Here is a 20,458-nt window from a genome sequence, read left to right as displayed (position 1 = left end):
TGACACGGGGCTCGCGGCCTTCAGCAGGTCCCGCTCGACGCGACTCAGCCAGGAATATCGCAGACCCCTAACAAGACAAACTCAAGGAATGACCTCATGCAGGGCCGCTCGCAGCGCGGCACGGCGTGAACAATCACTACTCTGTGCTGTCCGTCGTACATTTCCCCTCTAGCGAGTCTGCGACCGTTGACCACAGCTTGAGTCACATCCCCCGGCCCTGCCACGTGTTTACGGAGCGCTTGCACCCAGTCAGCCTATGATATCACGGAGCCCTGGGTATTAAGAGTCGCACTGTTTGAAAAAGACCTGCAAGATGAGGTGGAAAAAACCATCCCGGGTTGGCAACAACCTCGAGCCTGATACAGGAAACCCCCCCCTCCTCCTCCTGTGTTTCTGTCTACAACATTTTCCCTCTATTCAGCAGTCCCCGCTGAGGCAGGTGCCTGGATATGACACCGAAGCAGCTCACAGCGATGACGGCATCGCTTCACGCGAAAAATGACGCAAGCAGGTGATGGTTTCTCTAAATAGACATTTAATGATTTCAAATAGTTTGGCTACAGACAAGAGAGGAAAGGGGAAAACAAGAGTCGGGGTTGGGATGGGGGGGGGGCAAAAAAAAAAGAAAAGGGAAAGACGTGGATTTTCAGCATCTTACCGCGCAACTTAAAGTCATCACATTTATTATTTGCTGCAAAGCTGAACGTCGAGGGGAAGGGGAGTAAGAAAGCGGCCGAGCGCTCTGCTGTGTGTCAATGGAGGCGATAATACAACAACAACAACAAAAAATAAAATAAAATAAAAAAAAATAAGGGAGAAACGCTTAATTTACAGTTATTCAACTAATAATACTGACACAGTGTTCATTAACGTGTAACAAATATATATACACATAATCAACAAACAGGGATTGTGGCAGAACAAAAGCAGCTTCGTACAAAATAATACCAGACTGTTTGAGTTTCTTTTTTGTTTTTTTTTTTTAAAGTAACATTAAATGGGAGTTGTAACATAAGTCTTTTGAACCATTTGACACACTTTGTGATAGATTGTGTACGACTTTGCACCGTATGAGCCGATGTAAACGTTACTCCTGCTTTTCCTTGGCCTCGCTCGTATTTCGGAGTCACCCCGGCGGGGTGGGTTTTTTTCACGAGCCTCGTCTGACTGTAGATGAAGGCTCCGTCTAACTTTTGCATTGATCATAAATGAATAAAAAAAATACTAAACTAAAGGAAAAAAAATAAAATAAAAAGAGAGAAAAAGTAAGTAGGAGAACGGACAGTCGTCTGGTCTCGTGACTGCCACCTGCCATTGATAGCACATTAGCGACTTGACTCCACCCCGTCTGATCCCCACCTGCCGCCCGCTGCCTACTGGGTCCGGAGCTGGTAATCTGTGGGGGGGGAGAGGAGGAAATGGACAAGACTTAATCAAATGCACAAAGAAAAAGGAGGAATCGGGAGAGAAATCAAGTGGAGGCAGCTGATGCTTTCCACCCAGAATGAATGGAACACAAAGGAAATGAGATGAGGATGTTTGGCAATTAGTGGCAACATTAGCGAAAAGACCCGACATGTGCAACCTTGGCAATCTCGGCGTGAAGATCGAGAAGAAGGAGGGGGGGTAAAAGAAAAGAAAAGAAGTTCACTTTCTCACATTTCGCAGGACGTTGCCACATTGCCTGTGTGTGCTACACTGTATCCCCTTTTTGGTAGCGCTGCATCTGTTCAAGGTTAGTTCCCACCACATTGCACTGCATTGCCCAACTGTTGCCTAATACCTGGACATATGGGCACCCTGCACAAGCATCGGTGAACTCTTCACCTACCTCCATTTTGGGTGATGTAGCGCACCCACGGCAGGGCCTGGTATCCGCTCTTCTCGATGATCTTCAGGTAGCGCACCTGAGAGGAAGCGGAGAGAGAGGGAAAGAAAAAGAGAAGACGGGGTCACTTCACCACGTCTCACTACTAAAAACTGATTCACTTCAGGGTTCCAGGCTTTGAATTATGTCAGTTCGTAGGATTATTATATTCCATGAGTCACCCGCTGACGTCAAGTGTTTTCAGATGTTTTGGTTAAAAATACCTCATCGTAAACATTTTCCATTCGAGTCCAAGCTGCTCATCCTGTGCGGGGTCACAGGTGGCTGGGGCCCTGCCCAGCACGACTCCCAGCCACGGACGACCCAACGCACGCAAAACTAAAAATACAGACACTATCTAATCCAATTAGGAGGCAACAATTCGCCTAACCTGCCTTTTGTCTTTTGTTTTTTTTGGAAATATGTGCGGGAGAAGGTGCAAACTCACAAAACTAAGTACTATTTATTCATTTATGAATTTATAAATGTGTGTGTTACAGTCTTAAATCATGATATATTAGTTTTTTTCTATTATTTCTTGATTATTGTCCTTATTTACACATTGAAAATAAACTTGTCATTTATTCTTTATTGATAGTGTTCTACTGTCGGCATACTCCGTGCTCCCGTGAAGTAACGAAGGACACGGAGGTGGCGCAGCTGTAAAAACCGATTCCGAAAAGTTTTCGGCAAGAGAAAAACGTCACGACAAATATTGAGAAATCCATTTTGCTTTGTTCATGAAGATTATTCGAAAGTAGCCCTCTAAGGAGTTTAATTCACCTCTGATGTGCACTCATCGTTTCATTTCTCATCAGTGTAAATGGTAAAATGTGTTTGAATCTCATCTCTGCAGCTCGCCTTATTTCCGTCTCATTGTTTTTGATTTAAGTGGAATATATTTTGCAGAACAGTGCGTGCAACTTTCCAAAAAAGCTGAGTTGAAAACTGAAATTTATCGCACCTGCATAGATTTTTAGTAGTGCACCTTCGAGCCGAGCCCGTCCCTGGCTCTGACTTGTAGTAAAGAGCTCTGTTGTTGCTGAGGAAGCAGTAGTATGAGTCACACAGAGAAGAGGGAAGCGGCTACAGAGCAGCTTTCAAGGGACACAAAGTTAATTTACATAACTGTATTTTTTTTTTTTTTTTTTTTTTTTTTGAGGCGTGAGAGGAAAAAAAAAAAAAAAAAAAAACACGCGCATCAGCATTATCGAGATACAACTTTCACAAGCCATTAACTGATATTTCACCAGCCCAGTGTTACCACAGAGCTGAATTTCGAGAAGCGGCTCTAAAAATACACCGTGCCACCGCGGCTGCTGCTGAACAATGATTGCACATTGTTTTTCCCGGTCAGGTGGGGGAAATAAAACAGTTAGGGAAACTTATGTCACTGAAACAATATGTCCCGGATTGTAGCATTAGATGATGAAACGATGCCTGGTTTGATGCGCTTCTCTGCAGTGTGGCGTCTCGTCTTGTGGTGGCATTATGTGCGTGTAAGTGCGCCCCACTGCACTAATTACAGACGTGTCTTTTATGCCCCGAAGCGCTTTCCAGAAAAGAAAAGAGGGCAGATATGTGCCGCGACAAGGTCTCCAGGGCCATTTTAAAACGCTGACCTCTCCGTGAGACGCCTCCATGCCATGTCTCCATCATGCCAGTTCCCAGCTAGAAAGCAGGACAGGAATTTGCGGGCCCGAGCGGCGGCGGGGCTCTGGTGAGGCCTCAGTCGCGGCCGCCTTGTTATTACCTTCCACTACACAGTGAGGTCAGAGCGAGAGGAGCGCCGTGGTCGCCGGAGACATGACGACAAACACATAGACGCGGGATCACCGAGTCTGCCGGCGCAGCACTTCTCCTCGAACCCGGTGGCCAAACATGCACTCGGCCTGACCGTGGGTACGCAGTCAGCAAAACGGCATCAAAAGCCGTTCTCCGCAAAATATCATTATGGCTTGTAAGATGAGAAGGGGAAAGGAGGATGTTTGTTGTATCTCGTTCGGTAAGTACAGACTGCATGTGTGGTCTGGATTTATCAGGCTTTCGGTAGACGCTATGGCCCGGAGGCCATCTGCTCGCAGCTCGCTCGGGCTCCCTCGACATCACCTAGAGAAGCAAGATTTGGAGAATGCAACAACAGCTCAGCCAGAGCGCGAGGCCGCTCCATTTTCTAGTAAAATTTACAAGGTGGCGTTACGTGCATCATACGTACTTGGCATGTGCGCTGCCCTACACTTAGTGGTGGAGTTAAGAGGAACTTTCTCAAGCTTTGATATTTACATGCGTCTAATTAAGCTTTGCGGCCTCTTCTCACACGTAGAGAGAGCGGCGTTGCTGGCTGCATGGGACCCAGTCTGCAGTCGCCCTATAATAAGGGAAAAAGGTTACGGGCTTTGACACCAGGGTTTGATGGGAACACGCTCCTTAATACGTTTTCTCTGAGCTGGTGGGCGCGCCGCAGTGTCAATGCACACACACTGGGAAAAGATTTTTTAAAAAAACAAAAAACAAAAAAAAAAAAAAACCAGCACCAATCTGTCTTTTTGGCTGAGTGAAGGCTCCCGGAGGCTTGGGAAAGAGCAAACCACTGATTCTCATTATTTATATTTGTACGAGCGTGGAAGCGATGGTACTTCTGCAGGGCGTGTCTTGCACTTCTGCAAGACGTAGCTGCGAAACACATCTTCTCTGGACTATACTTTCACTTCACCTTAAAGAGCTACAGACCCAAGTTTAAACATTTGGGCCTCGCAAGAACATGACTGAGCGATCTCCAGCGTGTCAGGCCTCCCTCCCTCCCTCCCTCAAAAAAAATCCCTGGGGTCCACTGCGGTTTTTTGAGAATCACATCTTTTCAGGTGGCTTCCTTCCGGGGAAGTTACGAAATACCCCAAAGAATAAAGATGTTTCATGGGCTTTCACAGGTTTATGCGGCTTACCCTGCAGAATTCTGAGGAAGGATGCCTCTGACTCGATTTGACTGGGTAAAAGAGCAATGAGCCGAATTCAGCGCGACGCGTTTAAAACGTTCGAGGACAGCTAAACAAAGTGAAGGGTGGCAGACGCAGATCGCTTGATGCTCAGCGATGGAGGCGCTGGCACTTCTGCAGGGTGTGTCCAGATTGTGCTGAACAGGAAGCGCTCTGTTTTCTCGCGTTTGAATACAAGTCATCAAGGTTTGTCGAAAACCACAAAAAGAGGATCCATCACCATAACAGATGTGCTATTGCACCAAACACAGATAAGCAAGTGTGAACTACATCTACAAAGATGGACAGCACAGGATACAGTTTCAAGTATTTGTAAAAGGTGTACCTCTCTGCAAAGCCCGTGCAAACCTGCCTTGATCTTGAACTGAACTCTTATAGGACCATCCGATCATTTATGGGCTGAGCAAGACTTTAAAGGAAGAATAGAAAAAGGGGATTATATCTGTCAGCTGCCAAATTACCTTGGAAAATGGCAGGCATTCTCTTACTAGCCCAATTACAAGTATCATGCATTTCAATTAACCCGGGGGCTGAGCTTCTTGTTTCCGAGTGGGCTGCATAATGTCCGTGCAACTTAATAACGTTTTATCGACCACCATAGGAAATGTGGAGAAATTGGAAAATATGAGTTCTTTTAATGAGAGCCACATAGAAAATGGCATTAAAAGTTAAATGGGAGCGCGTTAGCTGGAGTCAGGTCAGTCATTTGTTCAGCTGGGAGTTGACCGCAGAGCCCGGTGCTCCGACTTCTGCAAGAAGCCGCCGACGATAAACGGAGAACCTGCACTACCGCGATTCTGCTTTGGCAGTCGCCAACAGGATTAATAAAATGTTACTTCTCTCTACGTTCGCTTCCTGATGTTTGTTTACATGTTTCTGCAAATATTCGTGCAACTGCTTCTTACGAACATTTCATAATTACGGTGCAATTCGCCGCGTACAAACGGACTGTTCGAAGCGCCAACGTTGAGCTTCTGAGAAAAGCGTTGACACACAGAGTCTTTTGCAGATGTGCAAGCTGATAACAACAACAACAACAAAAAAAAAAACATTTCAAGATTAAGCTACAATTACCTCTTTGCCGTTGCATGACTTTACGACTATGCCTGTACGGACACATAATACATGTAATAAATCTATGATGATGAGCATGATTTAATAGAAGTGTGCGTGGCGAAACAATGTGTCTTGTTGTGAGATGCCAACGCTTCATTGTTTTATAGGACACATTTAATAGGACCTTTTCCAACCAAAGTGTGATCAGTTCTCCTTTGAATGGGTCAGTCAAACGTGAGGACAACCTGAAAACGTCACGCTGAAGCATAATAGGGGCAAGGTTTATCCAAACTCTGTCCATTAAAGGCAGTTAAATCCAGTTTTTCCAATAAAGCCACCAGTATTTTTTTTTTACAGTGTTTGGTTAAAACATCAGCTGACCTCTACGAATGTTTTTGATAAACAGTCCCAGAGTTCATGCTTTACATAAAAAAAAAAAAAAAAAAAGGGTACAATGTCAAACTGAGGTGTAATAATAATAATATAAATGTACCGGTGGAAAATACCGTCATTTTCCTCTGACTCAATGATATGATATTTTCAAATGGAGCTCGCCATTGTTTCCTCACATGAAGACGTGGGAAAACTTAATTTTGTGTTGCGGTGCCACACATATAATCACAGGACAACTGTGATTATACAGTAAGTGCAAGCACATCTGTGTAAGTCTGCGGTCAGTAAGAGATTTTTAAGCATAAACATTAGCGTCTCTCCCGGGTTTCACATGGATCAAAATCCACTGAATCTACTAACCTGTGAAACGGGGGAATGACATTTTATATGCGATTAAAGCAAAAGGCTGAGATGATGAGTGGCTGCTCTGTGGCTGTCTAGTGCTGCCTTACTGCCCCCTCTGGCCAATGACAGGACATATGTGAATTGTTTAAATTCCTGCCCTGGAAACCAGGCCACAGATGTTTTAAAATCCACCTGGAAAACGATCAAATCTGGAGGTCAAGATGTTTGTTTTTTATTTTTGAGCCGCTCATTGTTGCGGTTTAAACGGGCTGCGTGTGGAAATACAGTCAAGGACAGAGTGTGTGTAATATGTGCGTGCGTGTGCGTGAACATACCTGAATGCCTGAGGTGGTGAAATACGGGATCTCGAACTTGACACTGATTGGTGGCTTCCCCTCCTTGTCCTCAGCCTCTACGCTCGGCAGGCCGAAGTGGGCTCGCATCAGATACTCCTTTCCACCCTGAGACGAACGGAAGCACAAGCTCTTTGATCGAACTAATCACGAACCCTGCTGCCGATTCGACTCAAAAGAATTCTGTAAACAACGGTGAAATACGGCCGAAACCGTAAGATTACAGAGTGCGCGTGAAAACTCATGAGTCATGCTTTCTGCTCACAGGGAAAGACTTGATTGACCAGACGATTTCGCTGTTCTCTGGCACCCACTTCACGCTGCCCACTGTGGTCTTGAATTTGGGTGAGTCAGCGTCCGTTGGCACAGGAATGTGAATCTCCACGTTGTTGGCTGTGGAACGCCTCTTGAACTGACTCTTCGCCTAGGAGACAGAACAAGCAGGTCAAGTTTAGCGCAACGTGACGCCGGCGCAGGGCATAAAAACTGGATTTAATTATTGTTTCAAATAAGTGCTTCACGGTCACGGTCGCCATGTAATGACAACTATGAAAATAATTCATTGCAGCACACTCGGCTGTGACGGGGAACATGCCTCAAGCCGGTGTGAACTGACTCGCAGCCCAGTCATTTTTTCCATAGCATCAACGGCTCAGGTCCAAGTAAAAACGTCAGTGACGTGTCATACCTTGATCATGTACTCGATGCGGCTGTGAGAATGCTTCTCGATGACGGACTCGATCCAGATCAAGGGCTTCACCTGGCGGAAAGAAAAAAGAGAGAAAAGAAAAAAAGAAAAAAAAAGACGACACGTGTGAGGACACTGATTTTCACTCCATCACCCTGTGATGTGAGGGCACCTGTTTAAATCAGGTAGGACACAGTCACCACCTAGTGGATGGTAGATATTACTACAACAAACACAACAATAAACATCGTTGTGTTTGTTGTAGTAACAAAGGTGTATGTTTATTTAGTTTCCACTTCTTTGCCAACATATCAGTCTTGTTTTCGTATTTGAATTGAGCTGGTGTTGTGTGTGAACTCGTTGTTGCAGAGGAAACGTAGGGAAAAACACAGATTGCGCAAAACTTGGGGAGGCTCTGGACACCGAGTTATTATGTAACATGTTTCTTGGCGCATTCATCTTCAATATGTCAGTACATCACCTGATCAGTGCTCGGATATTAAGATTTCTATATTAGCAGCTTAAAAAAGCTTAAAAAAATCAGTTTCACAGACACCACCACCTATGCAACAAGCTAATACACACAGATATTTATCTGGACTTCTTACTGCAACAGGGTGTAAAGAAGAATGATCAACTTTTAAAGCAGCATATATAGCTGAGGGAGATATCGTCCAATAAACAGACCTAGGACGTGTTATGACCCACGCATTAATAAAATGTACCCTCTAAAAACATTTTAAATTGGTAAAAATAAAAGAAAAGAAAAAAGATGAAGATGTATATCTTAGGACATGTGTTCAGTCATTTAAAAGTCATTTCTTAGTTTACCAACTTCAAGCTCCAAACAAAAGACCTCTGCCTCACTACACTACTTCCCTTCTGGCCCTCTTTTACCGGCAATGCTATTGCAAAAGACTTACCCCAGAAAAGTGTAAGTATTTGTTTATGGCCTATTACTCATTACACACTGATCGGGCCATCTTCCTAACATTGTGTAGAGTATCCCTTGTGTCTCCAAAACATTTGTGACTCATCAGAGCATGGACATGGGTCTAGTGAGGGTGTCCTGTGGTGTCTGGAAACAGGATGTTGTTAGTGGGGGGGGGGGGGTATTTGGATCCTATGGGTTGAGGGGATGTGGGTCAGCCTACAAATACCAGGTCAACACCTTGTACTGTTCTTCATGTTTTTTTTGTGTTGTTCCTCAACTGTTTTTGTGTGTGTGTGTGTCAGGCTGCATCCTGCTGGGGATGCCTGTTGCCATCAAGGAGTGTGATTTCTATCGGGGGGTACCTGGTCTGGTCTAGGTGGGTGGTAACATCCACATGAATGAATGCCCAGTCCGAAAGTTTCTCAGCGGAACACTGAATTAACACAAGATGGTCAATGGTATTCACTTCTCCTGTCAGTGGTTTTAATGTTGTGGCTGATGTGGTGTAATATATATATATATATGTGTGTGTTTCCTGTTTAACGATGAAGTAGTTTTGCTCAGTGAAACTCCACCTCAGGCGTGTCGGGCAATGCAAGGATATATATACAATCAATTACATAACTCTGACTCTAACAGGGTCACATGTCACCACATTTCCTTAATGCACCTGTTTCGTTGGCTGCTGCCGTGGCCTACGTGGTGAGGTGTGCTGCTTGGCTAGCTTATGTGTCATTTCTGACCTCTGACCCTGTGGTTTGGACTCGGCTTGAACCTGACACATGCTACTCACATGGGTGTTGAGGCGGTAGGACATGAGCTCAAACTCTCCGTCGGGAGGAATGAAGGAGATGGTGCGGTCGTTCTCGAAGCGGGACAGACGGACGCACTGGTGAAACTTGACATCCTCCAGCTCCACCGATTTACTCTTCCCTCCTGCGTCAGTAAAGAACAGATTATTTATTTATGTATTTATTTTTTACAGACAGTATGCAGTACGTATAAATGCGTCAACCGAGAACTCACGTCCAGTGTTTTCAAACAGAACCTTGTCGTTTAGACCCAGACGCAATTCGGGCATTCCCGACAGGAAGACGCGCATCTTAATGGAGCCGACAATCTCGCTACGTAGAACGTTCCCATTGGCGCTGACCTAAAAGAACAAGCACTGATTTTTAATTTTTTATTTTAAAAAAAGTGTCATTCAAAGAAATCACAGCACAGAAAACCGCACAAAATGCTGTGACGCACCCAAGGAGGAAGTTTACAAAGACTATGACTGACATTCCTTAAGCAACACAGGCATTCTATATCTAGGAGCTCCTACCAGGAGGTTGACTGACTCAATGACGTCCAGGAAGACCTCGTTCTTCCTGTACTTGATGCCCTCTGACCTCCAGGAGACGGCGTTGGTGACTGTGGCGGGGGGTCGCGGGGCGCCTGTGTCTAGCTTGTGTCCCTCCTGGGTTATGTATCTGGGAGACAAAAAAAAAATGTAAACACGGAGGCAAAACTGAGAAAAAGGGGAAATTAGCCGCCTGCGGTGGGGAGTTCCAAGAAAGCATCAAAGAAGAACGGAAAATCTTCTGGTTGAGAGGGAGGATTGTCTGACTTATTGTTGCATTTAAGGAACACCGGGGGGGAAATCCAGTGTTAGCCTGTTACAGCCACGGTCCTGCAAGATGTTTTTTTTTTCTTCATCATTTACGTAGCTTTTTTGCCAGTAAACTCCTTTAGCTGCAAGGAAATGACGGGATGATTCCGCAAAAAAGGAAAACGTAGTGTGTAGTACGTGACTTAACTGGATATAACACATAACACCAGTCAAAAGTTAATGACCAGGTGAGGATGGGTCATTTAGAGTTTATCATCTGTTGTGGTTGCATTTCTTTCGCTTTCATACAGCTCAGTGGCTTGCTAGCACAAATAGCTAATCAGCCAATCACATGGCTGCACTTCAATGCATTTATTCAGGTAAAGGTGATCAAGACAACTTGCTGAAGTTTAAACTGAGCATTAGAATGTGGATTAAAGGGGATTTAAGTGACTTTGAACGTGGTATGGTTGTTGGTCTGAGTATTTCAGAAACTGCTGATCTACTGCGATTTTCACGCGCAACCATCTCTAGGGTTTACAGAGAAAATATCCAGTGAGCAGCAGTTGTGTGGATGAAAATGTTTTGATGATGTTAGAGGTCAGAGGAGAATGGGCAGACTGGTTGGAGATGATAGAAAGGCAACAGCAACTCAAATAACCACTGGTTACAACCAAGGAATGTGGAACACCATCTCTGAACGCACAACATGTCCAACCTTGAAGAAGATGGGCTACAGCAGCAGAAGATCACACCGGGTGACACTCCTGTCAGCTAAGAACAGGAAACTGAGACTACAGTTCACACAGGCTAAAATTGGACAATAAAAGATTGAAAAAACTTTGCCTGGTCTGACGAGTCTTGATTTCAGCTGTGACATTCAGATGTCAGGATCAGAATTTGGTGTAAACAACATGAAAGCTTGGATCCATTCTGCCTTGTATCAACGGTCCAGGCTGAAGGTGGTGGTGTAATGGTGTGGGGGATATTTTCTTGGCACACTACGAATTGAGCATGGTTTAAATACCACAGCCTAACTGAGTATTGTTGTTGACCATGTCCATCCCTTTATGACCACAGTGGACCATCTACTGACGGCTACTTCCAGCAGGATAATGCACCATGTCACATAGTTCATATCATCTCAAACCGGTTTCCTGAACATGGTTTCTCCTTTGGGATGTGGTGGGAGATTCGCATCATAGATGTGCAGCCGACAAATCTGCAGCAACTGTGTGATGCTGTCATGTCAATATGGACCAACATCTCTTAGGAATGTTTCCAACACGCTGTTGACAGTATGCCACCAAGAATTAAGGCAGTTCTGAAGGGAAAAGGGGGTCCAACCTTTTACTAACAAGATGTACGTAATAAAGTGGCCGGTGAGTGTAAATATTTATCTATGGCATCACCCGAAACAAATTCAGGCACTTGAATGGAAATAATGACCCGGCTCCAGAAGCAAAAACCAAAGAGCAGCAAACTTTAGTGGTCACAATTTCCAGTGTCGCCCCGTGTGACAAGACAGGGCAGAAATAAGAAAAAATTAAAGGTGCATTAATATTTGATATTGGGGAAGACATTTAAAAGTGTTTGGGAATATGTATATAGTATAATAATTATGTTATAATAATAATTATAACATATTAAAAGCAATGAGAGAATGGCTGCTGCCATCTAGGAGTGCCATTGCTATGGGGTGGGGGTGTCTGGTCTGGTCTAGGTGGGCTGACCAGGTCCAAACGTTTCCCAGCAGAACATGTCACAAGATGATCAATGTTATTTACTTCTCCTGTCAGTGGTTTTAATGTTGTGGCTGATCTGTGTATTGTTGCTTATCAGCCCTACTATCAGCTATAATCCTGAAATCTGGGCAGGCACAGTCGTTTTTACTGATCGACTATTATTTGTTAACTCATGCTACAGGCACACGTCATCCTGCACAACCAGAATGTGCAGCCACTCAACAAGTCACCCGTCCAGCCACCAGGTGGAGCTCACGATGAACATCAGCATTTCTTTTGTCCACTGACAATACCACAAAAGTTTATTCAAACAAGATGGCTGCTTCCTTGATGGCAACAAAAGGATGGAGGTGTTTCATTGTACAAGTTTAAAGCAACGTGTCTTTAGTGGTGGACTCAACTTAATTATAAATATCTTGTCTTAAACTGTTCTAAAACAAGTCAGAGTTTTATAAAGCTGCATTACTGAATCCCTGTGTGTTTTCTTTTATTATTAATATTTATTATTATTCATCATTTGTCTGCATTTAAATTACTACAAAAAAAGAAAAGTTTATTCACTTCTAAATCACGACCGAAAACACAGGTGCAGAAAATGAAGTGCATCCGTAAACTGAGCAGATTAATGTTTTGTCTTACAACTGACGGACAGACTGAAGAAATAATGTGAAGACATCAATGCGGACTGTGGAAAGGAGTCTTGAACATCCGTCATATTTTTGGCATTCAAAAGACCTACCATTAATCAGTTTATTAATTAGCTGCATCATGTTAACTACAGTGCGGCTGCAGATCAGAGGATACTCACTCTTGCAGAATCTTGCTGTCAGTGGTCTGAGGATAGCCAAAGTCCATCAGCTCGTCCATCAGCTCGTATATGATGACAAAGTTATCTCTGATGCTCTCTTCCTCCAGCTCTTTGAAATACTCAGAAAAAACCTGCATAACACAAAATGAGGTTTAATAAACCTGCTATCAACAGACAGCATGTGGCACCGGTTGTGTTGATAAGCAGAAAAGTCATTCAGTCCCACCTGAACTATTTTGTACAAGAAGGAGAAAACCAGTGAGACGCTGGCGTTTTTCTTGGACGTTGCAACCACTGAAGAGATGCGAGTTAAGAATCGTAGCTACAAAAGAGGGGAATCCGTGCAACACACACACACACAAAAAAACATATAACACCAAGTGTTTACAAAAAAGCGTGTGCACAAATACCAGGAAGTGAACAATAAGGATACAGTAGAGGTTATTGTGTTTGATCCACATGAAGCGGACCCCTCCATGGGCCAGGATTGGAGAGAGCGTCCCCTCTTCCTCTTTGTCCATCAGAAGGGTCATGAAGTGCTCGATCTCCGACATGTCCACATCTCCCCGATAATTGCGGCACACCAGGACCTGAAAGGAACAGACGGGACATGTTTCTGCAGCACTACTGAAAACTACACGATCATCATGCATGTAGAATGATGAAATATTTTGAATATTTGACGTACCAATAAAAAATAATATCAAATGTTTCCTTTTTCGTTTTTTGTGTATAAAAAAAAATAATAGAATCATACGAAACACTTTTACAACATAAGCTGAGATGTTTACAGTTAAGTGACCTTGTTATATGGATTTGATGCACCTGCAACTTCTACTCCTTTATCCCTTCATGTGTTAGAAAGCTGCCCGTGTCTTTTGTGGTGGCTGGTCAAAATTGACCCATGACTTAACTCAGTCCAAAATTGTCAGAAAAACAACAACAACAATAAAAATAAAGATGTATATCATCCAGTATTGTTTTTCACTTGATATCTACCTTGTTATGCATTCGTATCTATGCAAGTACTGTATTAAATGTTATTTTTTTGGCCAAAAGTACCTTTTTACCTTTGAATACACCATTTGTTTACATCTAAAAATCAACGTAAACTGAGTCAAATTTGATCCACAGAACAACCTAAAACATTTTCTGTGACCACATTTGATTTGATGTGATGGGTGCATGAGTCATATTTCACCCATAACACCACAGGTGTCACTTTCTTATTTAGAGACGTTCAGAATTTACTAAAAAGGTGGAAAATTATTTTGTTGTGTTAAAATAGCTGTTATTTGGGGATATCATGAACCCTCGTCCACATAAAGACAAGTAAAATATGCTTTATTACACATTTTAACTCGCAAAATGACCCTAACACGATATTAGGGTTAGCATCACTCATCTACTGATGTGGGAAGGGATGAGAAAAATAAATCTTGAATTCAACGACTAACTTTAATGCCGAATATACCAGGAGCCTGGTATGATTAAATGTAAGCTGTATGGATATGATACAAGACGTATTAGTCCATGTTTACAGGCTGGACACTTAAATATGTACATTTTCAAAGCAGTTTTGGTATCATTTTACTTTCCCTGCGGCTAACAGCTGGTCACCTGATTACTCAGCTAGATATTTCTAATATACATATGCTTTGATTTTTTATCAGTTGCATTCGTAATATGAATCCGACATCCTTGTTTTAGGCGCAAAATACTGACGTTAGTTGCAAGTCGAAACCTTTAAACTGGTTCGTCAGCTACGGATTGAGCCACATCATAATCTGTCAAAGAATGTGTTAGCTAACAGTAGCTTAGCATCGCTGCCCCGGTGACTTACCTTTCCTTTCAAATCCAAGACATACACCGCGCTGGCAGACATCTTCACCTAATCTATACGAGCTAAATTCTGCTCGTTACCAGCACCGTGTTTGATATTGTTTGATAATCTTAATCTGGGGGGTACAATTAAAGAACAGACATTCATTCATAATAGTGGAAAAAGAGAAAAGGACCGTTCCCTTTTTTGCTACAATGTCCGTGAACTTCAGCAGCGCCCCCTGTGGAACGGGAGGAAGAACTACAGCACACAGGCAAGATGGAAACATATTGCATGAACATTAAATCTGCTGCAAAAGTGCTGCAGTATGTGGTTGTTGTTCCATATGATAGGATTATGTTGCCAAGACGGAGGCGTTATTATAATGTTATAATGTGATAACCTATATAATGTGATAAGTTGGTCTTGGGCAGAGCTGGACTCCAAGTTCTGTGCATCACAATAGTGCAATGCGCCACAGATTAGATTCCTTAGAGAATATTAATTATTGGTATGAAATCCCTGTTTTTGAAGAAATAAAACGATTTGGTACTAGTAAATGAAAACTGCACTATCACACACTTGCACATTTTGAAATACAGTAACATGGCAAACAACTTGCTATATCCTACTCTTTGGTGAAACCATTATAAAGTCAAACATCTAAGTCTCGGTTCAGACAAGTTCCTCTCAAAGCAGACTTACCTCTCGGTGGTTTCAAATTATCAGCCTGGAGCCACTGTAACCCTATAACTTGACAAAGAAAAGTGAGTGTGATAGCAAATTATCACATTATAACAAGTTATCACGTTATCGCTTTATAATATGAAACTTTTTTTCCTGCTGTGGCAGCAATGCGCACAATCACACATCAATCACACAGTGGGCAAACTTACACATGAGAGCATTTAGGATATGTAAATATAAGTAGATATATTGCACAGATAGCACAGATGTTGTGTTGAGACCTGCCACGTCCACAGGCTCAGGTGAAAATAATGCTCCCTGCCCTCCCGAGGCAGGTAAAGTCTGCACAAGTCCTCTGCTGTCCTATATACTTTCGTATAGTGGTTTAATAGTTGATCTTGTCATGCTAGAAATGCTTTACTCTCTGTGATGGTTGTTTAAGTGTTTTCAGGCTTACATTGTCTGCATGTGTCCTAGAGCCCTACACGCAGCTGCCTTTACATTGCTTTCAACCGGCCTACACTTTTCAGCAGCGCTGTACGGCTGGATGCCAACCTGTGCAACACGATGACAGAACATATCATAAGCTGTCATCACATCGCCGCCTTGCCAGCATACCTGGTGAAAACTACTCAGTCGTTCTCACGTTACAGCCTTATCTCCCTTCTGCTGACATGGAATCACTCATCTTAATTTCTATTCTGAGCACCACGTACTGCCAGAAACAATAACATAAGTCATATGTTTTAAAATCATTTATATATTTACTTACTTTTTTTAGTCTTATTCTTTCACATACATTTGACAACACAAGATAGATAGATAGATAGATAGACAGACAGACAGACGGACAGACATACCCAGTAGCCCCCTCTACTGGACGGGTAGAGGTTGTGCACCAAATATGTTTTTTTTTTTTTTTAGGTAGAGTTTCTCTTACCACTTGATAATCACCACCAGGTGGCGCCATTCCCAACCGTTTAGATCAATTACAGTTCACAAGTACAATAATGGATCATAATTAAATGTGTTACAATCAATTAACAAACATGAACATTACATATCAGTGATACTATTGCCTTTCATAGCGTTTTCCCACACCAACAATTCCATTTTCCTCTAACTTTATCCGTTTTTTAAAAATAAAAAATAAAAATCACTGTGTGTTATTGCACCCGTATTCCAAAATATTTCCAAAACTAACTTCCCTCAGACTTCTGTCATCTCAGGTTCCGACGCGCGTGCCTTGGTTCATTCTTTGGTGAGATGTCGATGTCGGTTGTGTTGCTTGTTTCTAAAACAGATGAGGCAAAACTTCACTTATGCAGAGAATGTCGTCTGAGTGGGCGGGTCATCCATGTGGCCAGGACTCGCTGTGTGCTCACGCTGCTGAAAGAATGCGGCCCCAAGTAGCCCAGACAAGCTCCAAATGTGGTGTGAAGGATTTGATTTCAACTCCATGCGTCTTGGGTGTGTTCACACCTGTACTTTTAAGCAGGCTTGTGGCAATCACATCACTCAGAGCGGATGTTGCCACCAGGTCTGAACGGGGTCTGAGATGCAGGGTCCTGTGCGACCACACCATACTGTGAAAAGTATTTATTTATGGAGCTGATGTAAATCGTTCCCAAGAACTCTTTCCAAATTATTTAAAATACAACTGTATGCTGTTAAAAATTCCTTTCTTTTTTTTCATGACTGTGACCAAATCTGCTGTTGGTGCTGTTTTAATAACAAACAAAACCAGACATTTGTCACATGCACATTTTAACTTCTCAATTAAAATCAGTGCGACCCTTCGTGGTCGTAAATGCCGGTGTGAGCTGGCATTACCTCTAATCACTCTACAGCCAAACCTAATTCAGCTGCTCATCCCACTGACTACATAACTCCTGATGTGTAAATCATAAATGGCATCCAGGGCAACAAACACCGACTTCACGAGAGGGCGATAAGACTCCTGAAACACAAGGAGAATTATTGCTGCCTCATGTATCTAAAACTACTTATTAATGTGTCAGTGTATTCTTATGCACAAAGCTACTGGAGTCATTGAAGTAGCACGGGCTTAGCATTAAAATAACTTCAAGTACACTAACACAACAAAGACAGCTGGTGCTTTGAAGTCTTGTGTATTGTGATTAAATTTCAAGGAACATGATGTGTGCTGTGGTGGCACAGACCGGGCAGTGTCTGTGTTTCCATTCAACATGATACAGTATAGAGGTAAATGCAGCAAAGGTAGTAAAAGTGTGTTGTATGAGCGAAAAGTGACCACGATTATTTATTTATTTTCTTCCTTGAAGGGAACCACTCCCTTTTGGCTTGAGATTGCTTTCAGCGCTGGGCTTGTGCAAGACAACTGTACCCCATTACAGTGATAGATCTGTGGTCCCCTGGCTGGTAAGATGGGGGTCTAGACATTGTCAGGAGTCACACATACAACTGGACTGAGTTACAGAGCCAAATATAACAGACTGCCACTTCCGTCGTCCGCTGTGGACGGTGTTTGTACCTTGATAGTTGTGCAGTTAATGGACATGTTTGTGCAGAGGCTTCGGAGCTGAACAGGGCTGACATGTTTACTTTGGTTGGTGATGAATAGGCTTGCCTCAGCACACTAGTGAGTCACTGCATCGCACAGGTGTTACATGTAATTACTCAGATATGAAGCTATTGCAACAGCATAATATTGAATATTCATTATCGTCTCCTTTCCTCAATGACTGCGTGTTATATTTATGTTGAAATGGTCGCTCCTGGTCTATTGTTATTTTAAGACCCGGTAGTATCCGCATATCCCTTTCATGACATCAAGCACTTAAGCACTTCTAAAACGGTACTACTCCTTCATGGTAAGTGCACACGTAAACTCTGATCTGCTCCACCATTCCCATAGCTTTGTGATTTATACTTAGCAGGACTTAGCAGACTCTACTCCCAGGGCGATGCTGTGGCTTTTGGGGGAGTTTTTACCATACAAGGAGAAGAGGAGTTTAGCTGTGTTTCCTGTGGGAGGGCACCGATTTCTCTCACTCCTCTTCTGATTCACTCTCTCTGTTCCTCTCCGCCTCACCTCCTTTCCTCCCGTCCCGGTTCTCTTCTCCGAGCCTCCGTTCTCACACCTATAAAACCTGAGCGAGCCAAGCCAGGGTTTTTATTCCAAGCTCAATATTTGCTGCCGTGCAGGTGATTTGTAATCCTAACAATGTGTCAGCCTCCAGATAAACCAAACCAAATAAGGAACACGGTCACTACTCTTATCGCTGAAGGCCATGATGTAACCCCAGGATTTTAAAGCTATCAAGCTGCCACCACCTTCATTAATGTTTGCCAAAAAAGGCTACGGTTTCCTCCTCCCGTCATCAGTAACGTCAGTCTCTTTCTTTCAAATCCAAGGCAATGTTTTTTTAATCTGAGTATTCGCTTTGTTTAACTTTGAATTTGAGAGGTTTCCAAACTTAAAGCACAGATGGAAAAGAGTTTTTTACTGGTGTTCTTTACCTGTATGATGATGTGATATGACGTGAAATGGGCTGCAACCTCAAAACAAGGGATCTCAGACAATTACTGCGTCACCTGAACTAGGACAAGACTAGGAAAGCCTAATTTTTAGCTTTGTCAGGATCCCACTTTTCCAGATAATAAACTAAATAATCCGAGCAACAATCCAAAACTGCAGAGAACACATTTACATACACAGCTTAATGCTCGAAATTCAACTTTCTGAATGCGTCTCTTGTCCCAGTTTACATGCAATGGAGAAAGCTGAATAACTTATGGGAACATGTCCTCCTCCTCCACACCAGGTGGCGATGTGAATACCATGTTAATACGGCCCACTTTCCGGTTGACCTATTACATCATATTATAAACAAGAGTCGTTCATGCAGCAGACCGGCATTTCAAACAACAAATAATAGTACAGCGTTTTAAATCTTGTACGTAATGTGCGCGCTACTTATGGTGCAGGTAAGCTATCCCTCAGTTTACAGTTTACCTTCTTGTCCTTCTGCGACCGGCTTTCTTGGATGTTTTTGTTCCGAGGTCATACGCCAGCACAGTGGTTGTGGCACGTGCACACACACGTTATACAGTTAAAACTCTGATTAAGCATGTACATCACAGAGAAAATCGATTTCCATTCGTATTATCTAGGTGTCTGAATCAGATAATGAGAAGTACAATTTTAGTCAGAGTAACGTGTTCACATGTACTCAAGTTGTCCAGTTAAAGTCGGATTAGGGCGTTTTTTTAAATTTTGTTTTGTTTTTCACATGCATGCAAACATACTGACAGATTCTTATTTTTGGTAGCACACTTCATACAGCAAGAGTCTTTATAAAGTGTAATGTCAATGCAAACACACAGGATGTATTTGTCCAAATTTATCTTCAGATGCATGGCCTCTGCAAGACGCACTCTTCTCTGAGTTTCCTTATCTTTATTTTTAGCTGGGGCAGCTGAGAGCAAGCATAGAGGTCCATCAGCTCTGATGTCATTAGACAGATTTACCACTGTTTGCATCCCGATTAATCCTGCGTTACAAAATATGTCATCTGTTTTCATTTTAAACAATTTTTCTTGAAATGAAAAAAAAAAAAAAAAAAAAACGTGCCTGGCCTCTTTTCAAATATTTCCTATAGTGGCACAAAACCATATTCCTAGAATCTGCCTCCGAAGCACAAGTCATATCCCGCAAGTCAACAAAACTTTTCATATTGTGTGCCACACAAATTACAGAAAACAGATCTAAATAAAGGTCTGTCAAACCAACGGCAATTAAGAGGATCTTAATTGCAGTGGACCCGTGGTTTATGTCTGTGTAGCTCGGCTGTGACGCTCCGGCTGCCTGGTGTAGATCACACGCAGACAGCTCTTTCCCCCAAAATTTTCTTTGGCTGGATTTTCCATGCAGTCCTTTTTCATTCTGCGCTAGAATGAAAACTATGTCCTTTCTAACCAACTCTGGTATCAACGTCAATTTGAACATTTCTAAGTAAGAACACAGACGTATAGATGGGCCACGAGGAGAAAGAAGTGGCTCGTATTACTAATGTGAACAAAATCTGTTTTGATGTCTAACGTTTTCTAATTATTTTTTATTTTTATTATCGTCTCCTGTTCCTTGCAAAACAAATGATCCAAACAAGGGCATGCAGTAAATGTAGGC

The 20,458-nt window shown here is 42.8% G+C and overlaps 1 protein-coding gene across 1 annotated transcript; it reads right to left on the bottom strand.

Annotated features, from left to right (window-relative positions):
• Nucleotides 1–986: 986 nt before the first annotated feature.
• ap1m1 (adaptor related protein complex 1 subunit mu 1) lies at nt 987–14,831 on the bottom strand. Its single transcript, XM_047590366.1, has 12 exons — nt 14,620–14,831; nt 13,210–13,366; nt 13,003–13,070; nt 12,777–12,907; nt 9,957–10,104; nt 9,656–9,782; nt 9,423–9,565; nt 7,696–7,767; nt 7,273–7,431; nt 6,990–7,115; nt 1,832–1,907; nt 987–1,396 (listed from the first exon to the last, which is right to left on the bottom strand). The coding sequence occupies exons 1-12, from the start codon at nt 14,659–14,661 to the stop codon at nt 1,374–1,376; spliced, it is 1,272 nt and encodes a 423-aa protein (XP_047446322.1). The 5' UTR covers nt 14,662–14,831; the 3' UTR covers nt 987–1,373.
• Nucleotides 14,832–20,458: the final 5,627 nt, after the last annotated feature.

This window comes from Mugil cephalus, chromosome 7 (assembly GCF_022458985.1).
Source record: "Mugil cephalus isolate CIBA_MC_2020 chromosome 7, CIBA_Mcephalus_1.1, whole genome shotgun sequence".
NCBI lineage: Eukaryota > Metazoa > Chordata > Actinopteri > Mugiliformes > Mugilidae > Mugil > Mugil cephalus.
Note: the sequence above shows the minus strand (reverse complement) of the source record. Positions and strands in the feature narration are given on the sequence as shown.

Bases quoted from the DNA above. Each gene is read 5' to 3' on its own strand.
- ap1m1 (XM_047590366.1), bottom strand. From the start codon at position 14,661: ATGTCTGCCAGCGCGGTGTATGTCTTGGATTTGAAAGGAAAG. The intron at 12,908-13,002 runs GTGGGACTGAAT...TGTGTTATGCAG, and splicing joins TCTTGTACAAAATAGTTCAG to GTTTTTTCTGAGTATTTCAA. The intron at 9,566-9,655 runs GTGAGTTCTCGG...TTACTGACGCAG, and splicing joins TCTGTTTGAAAACACTGGAC to GAGGGAAGAGTAAATCGGTG.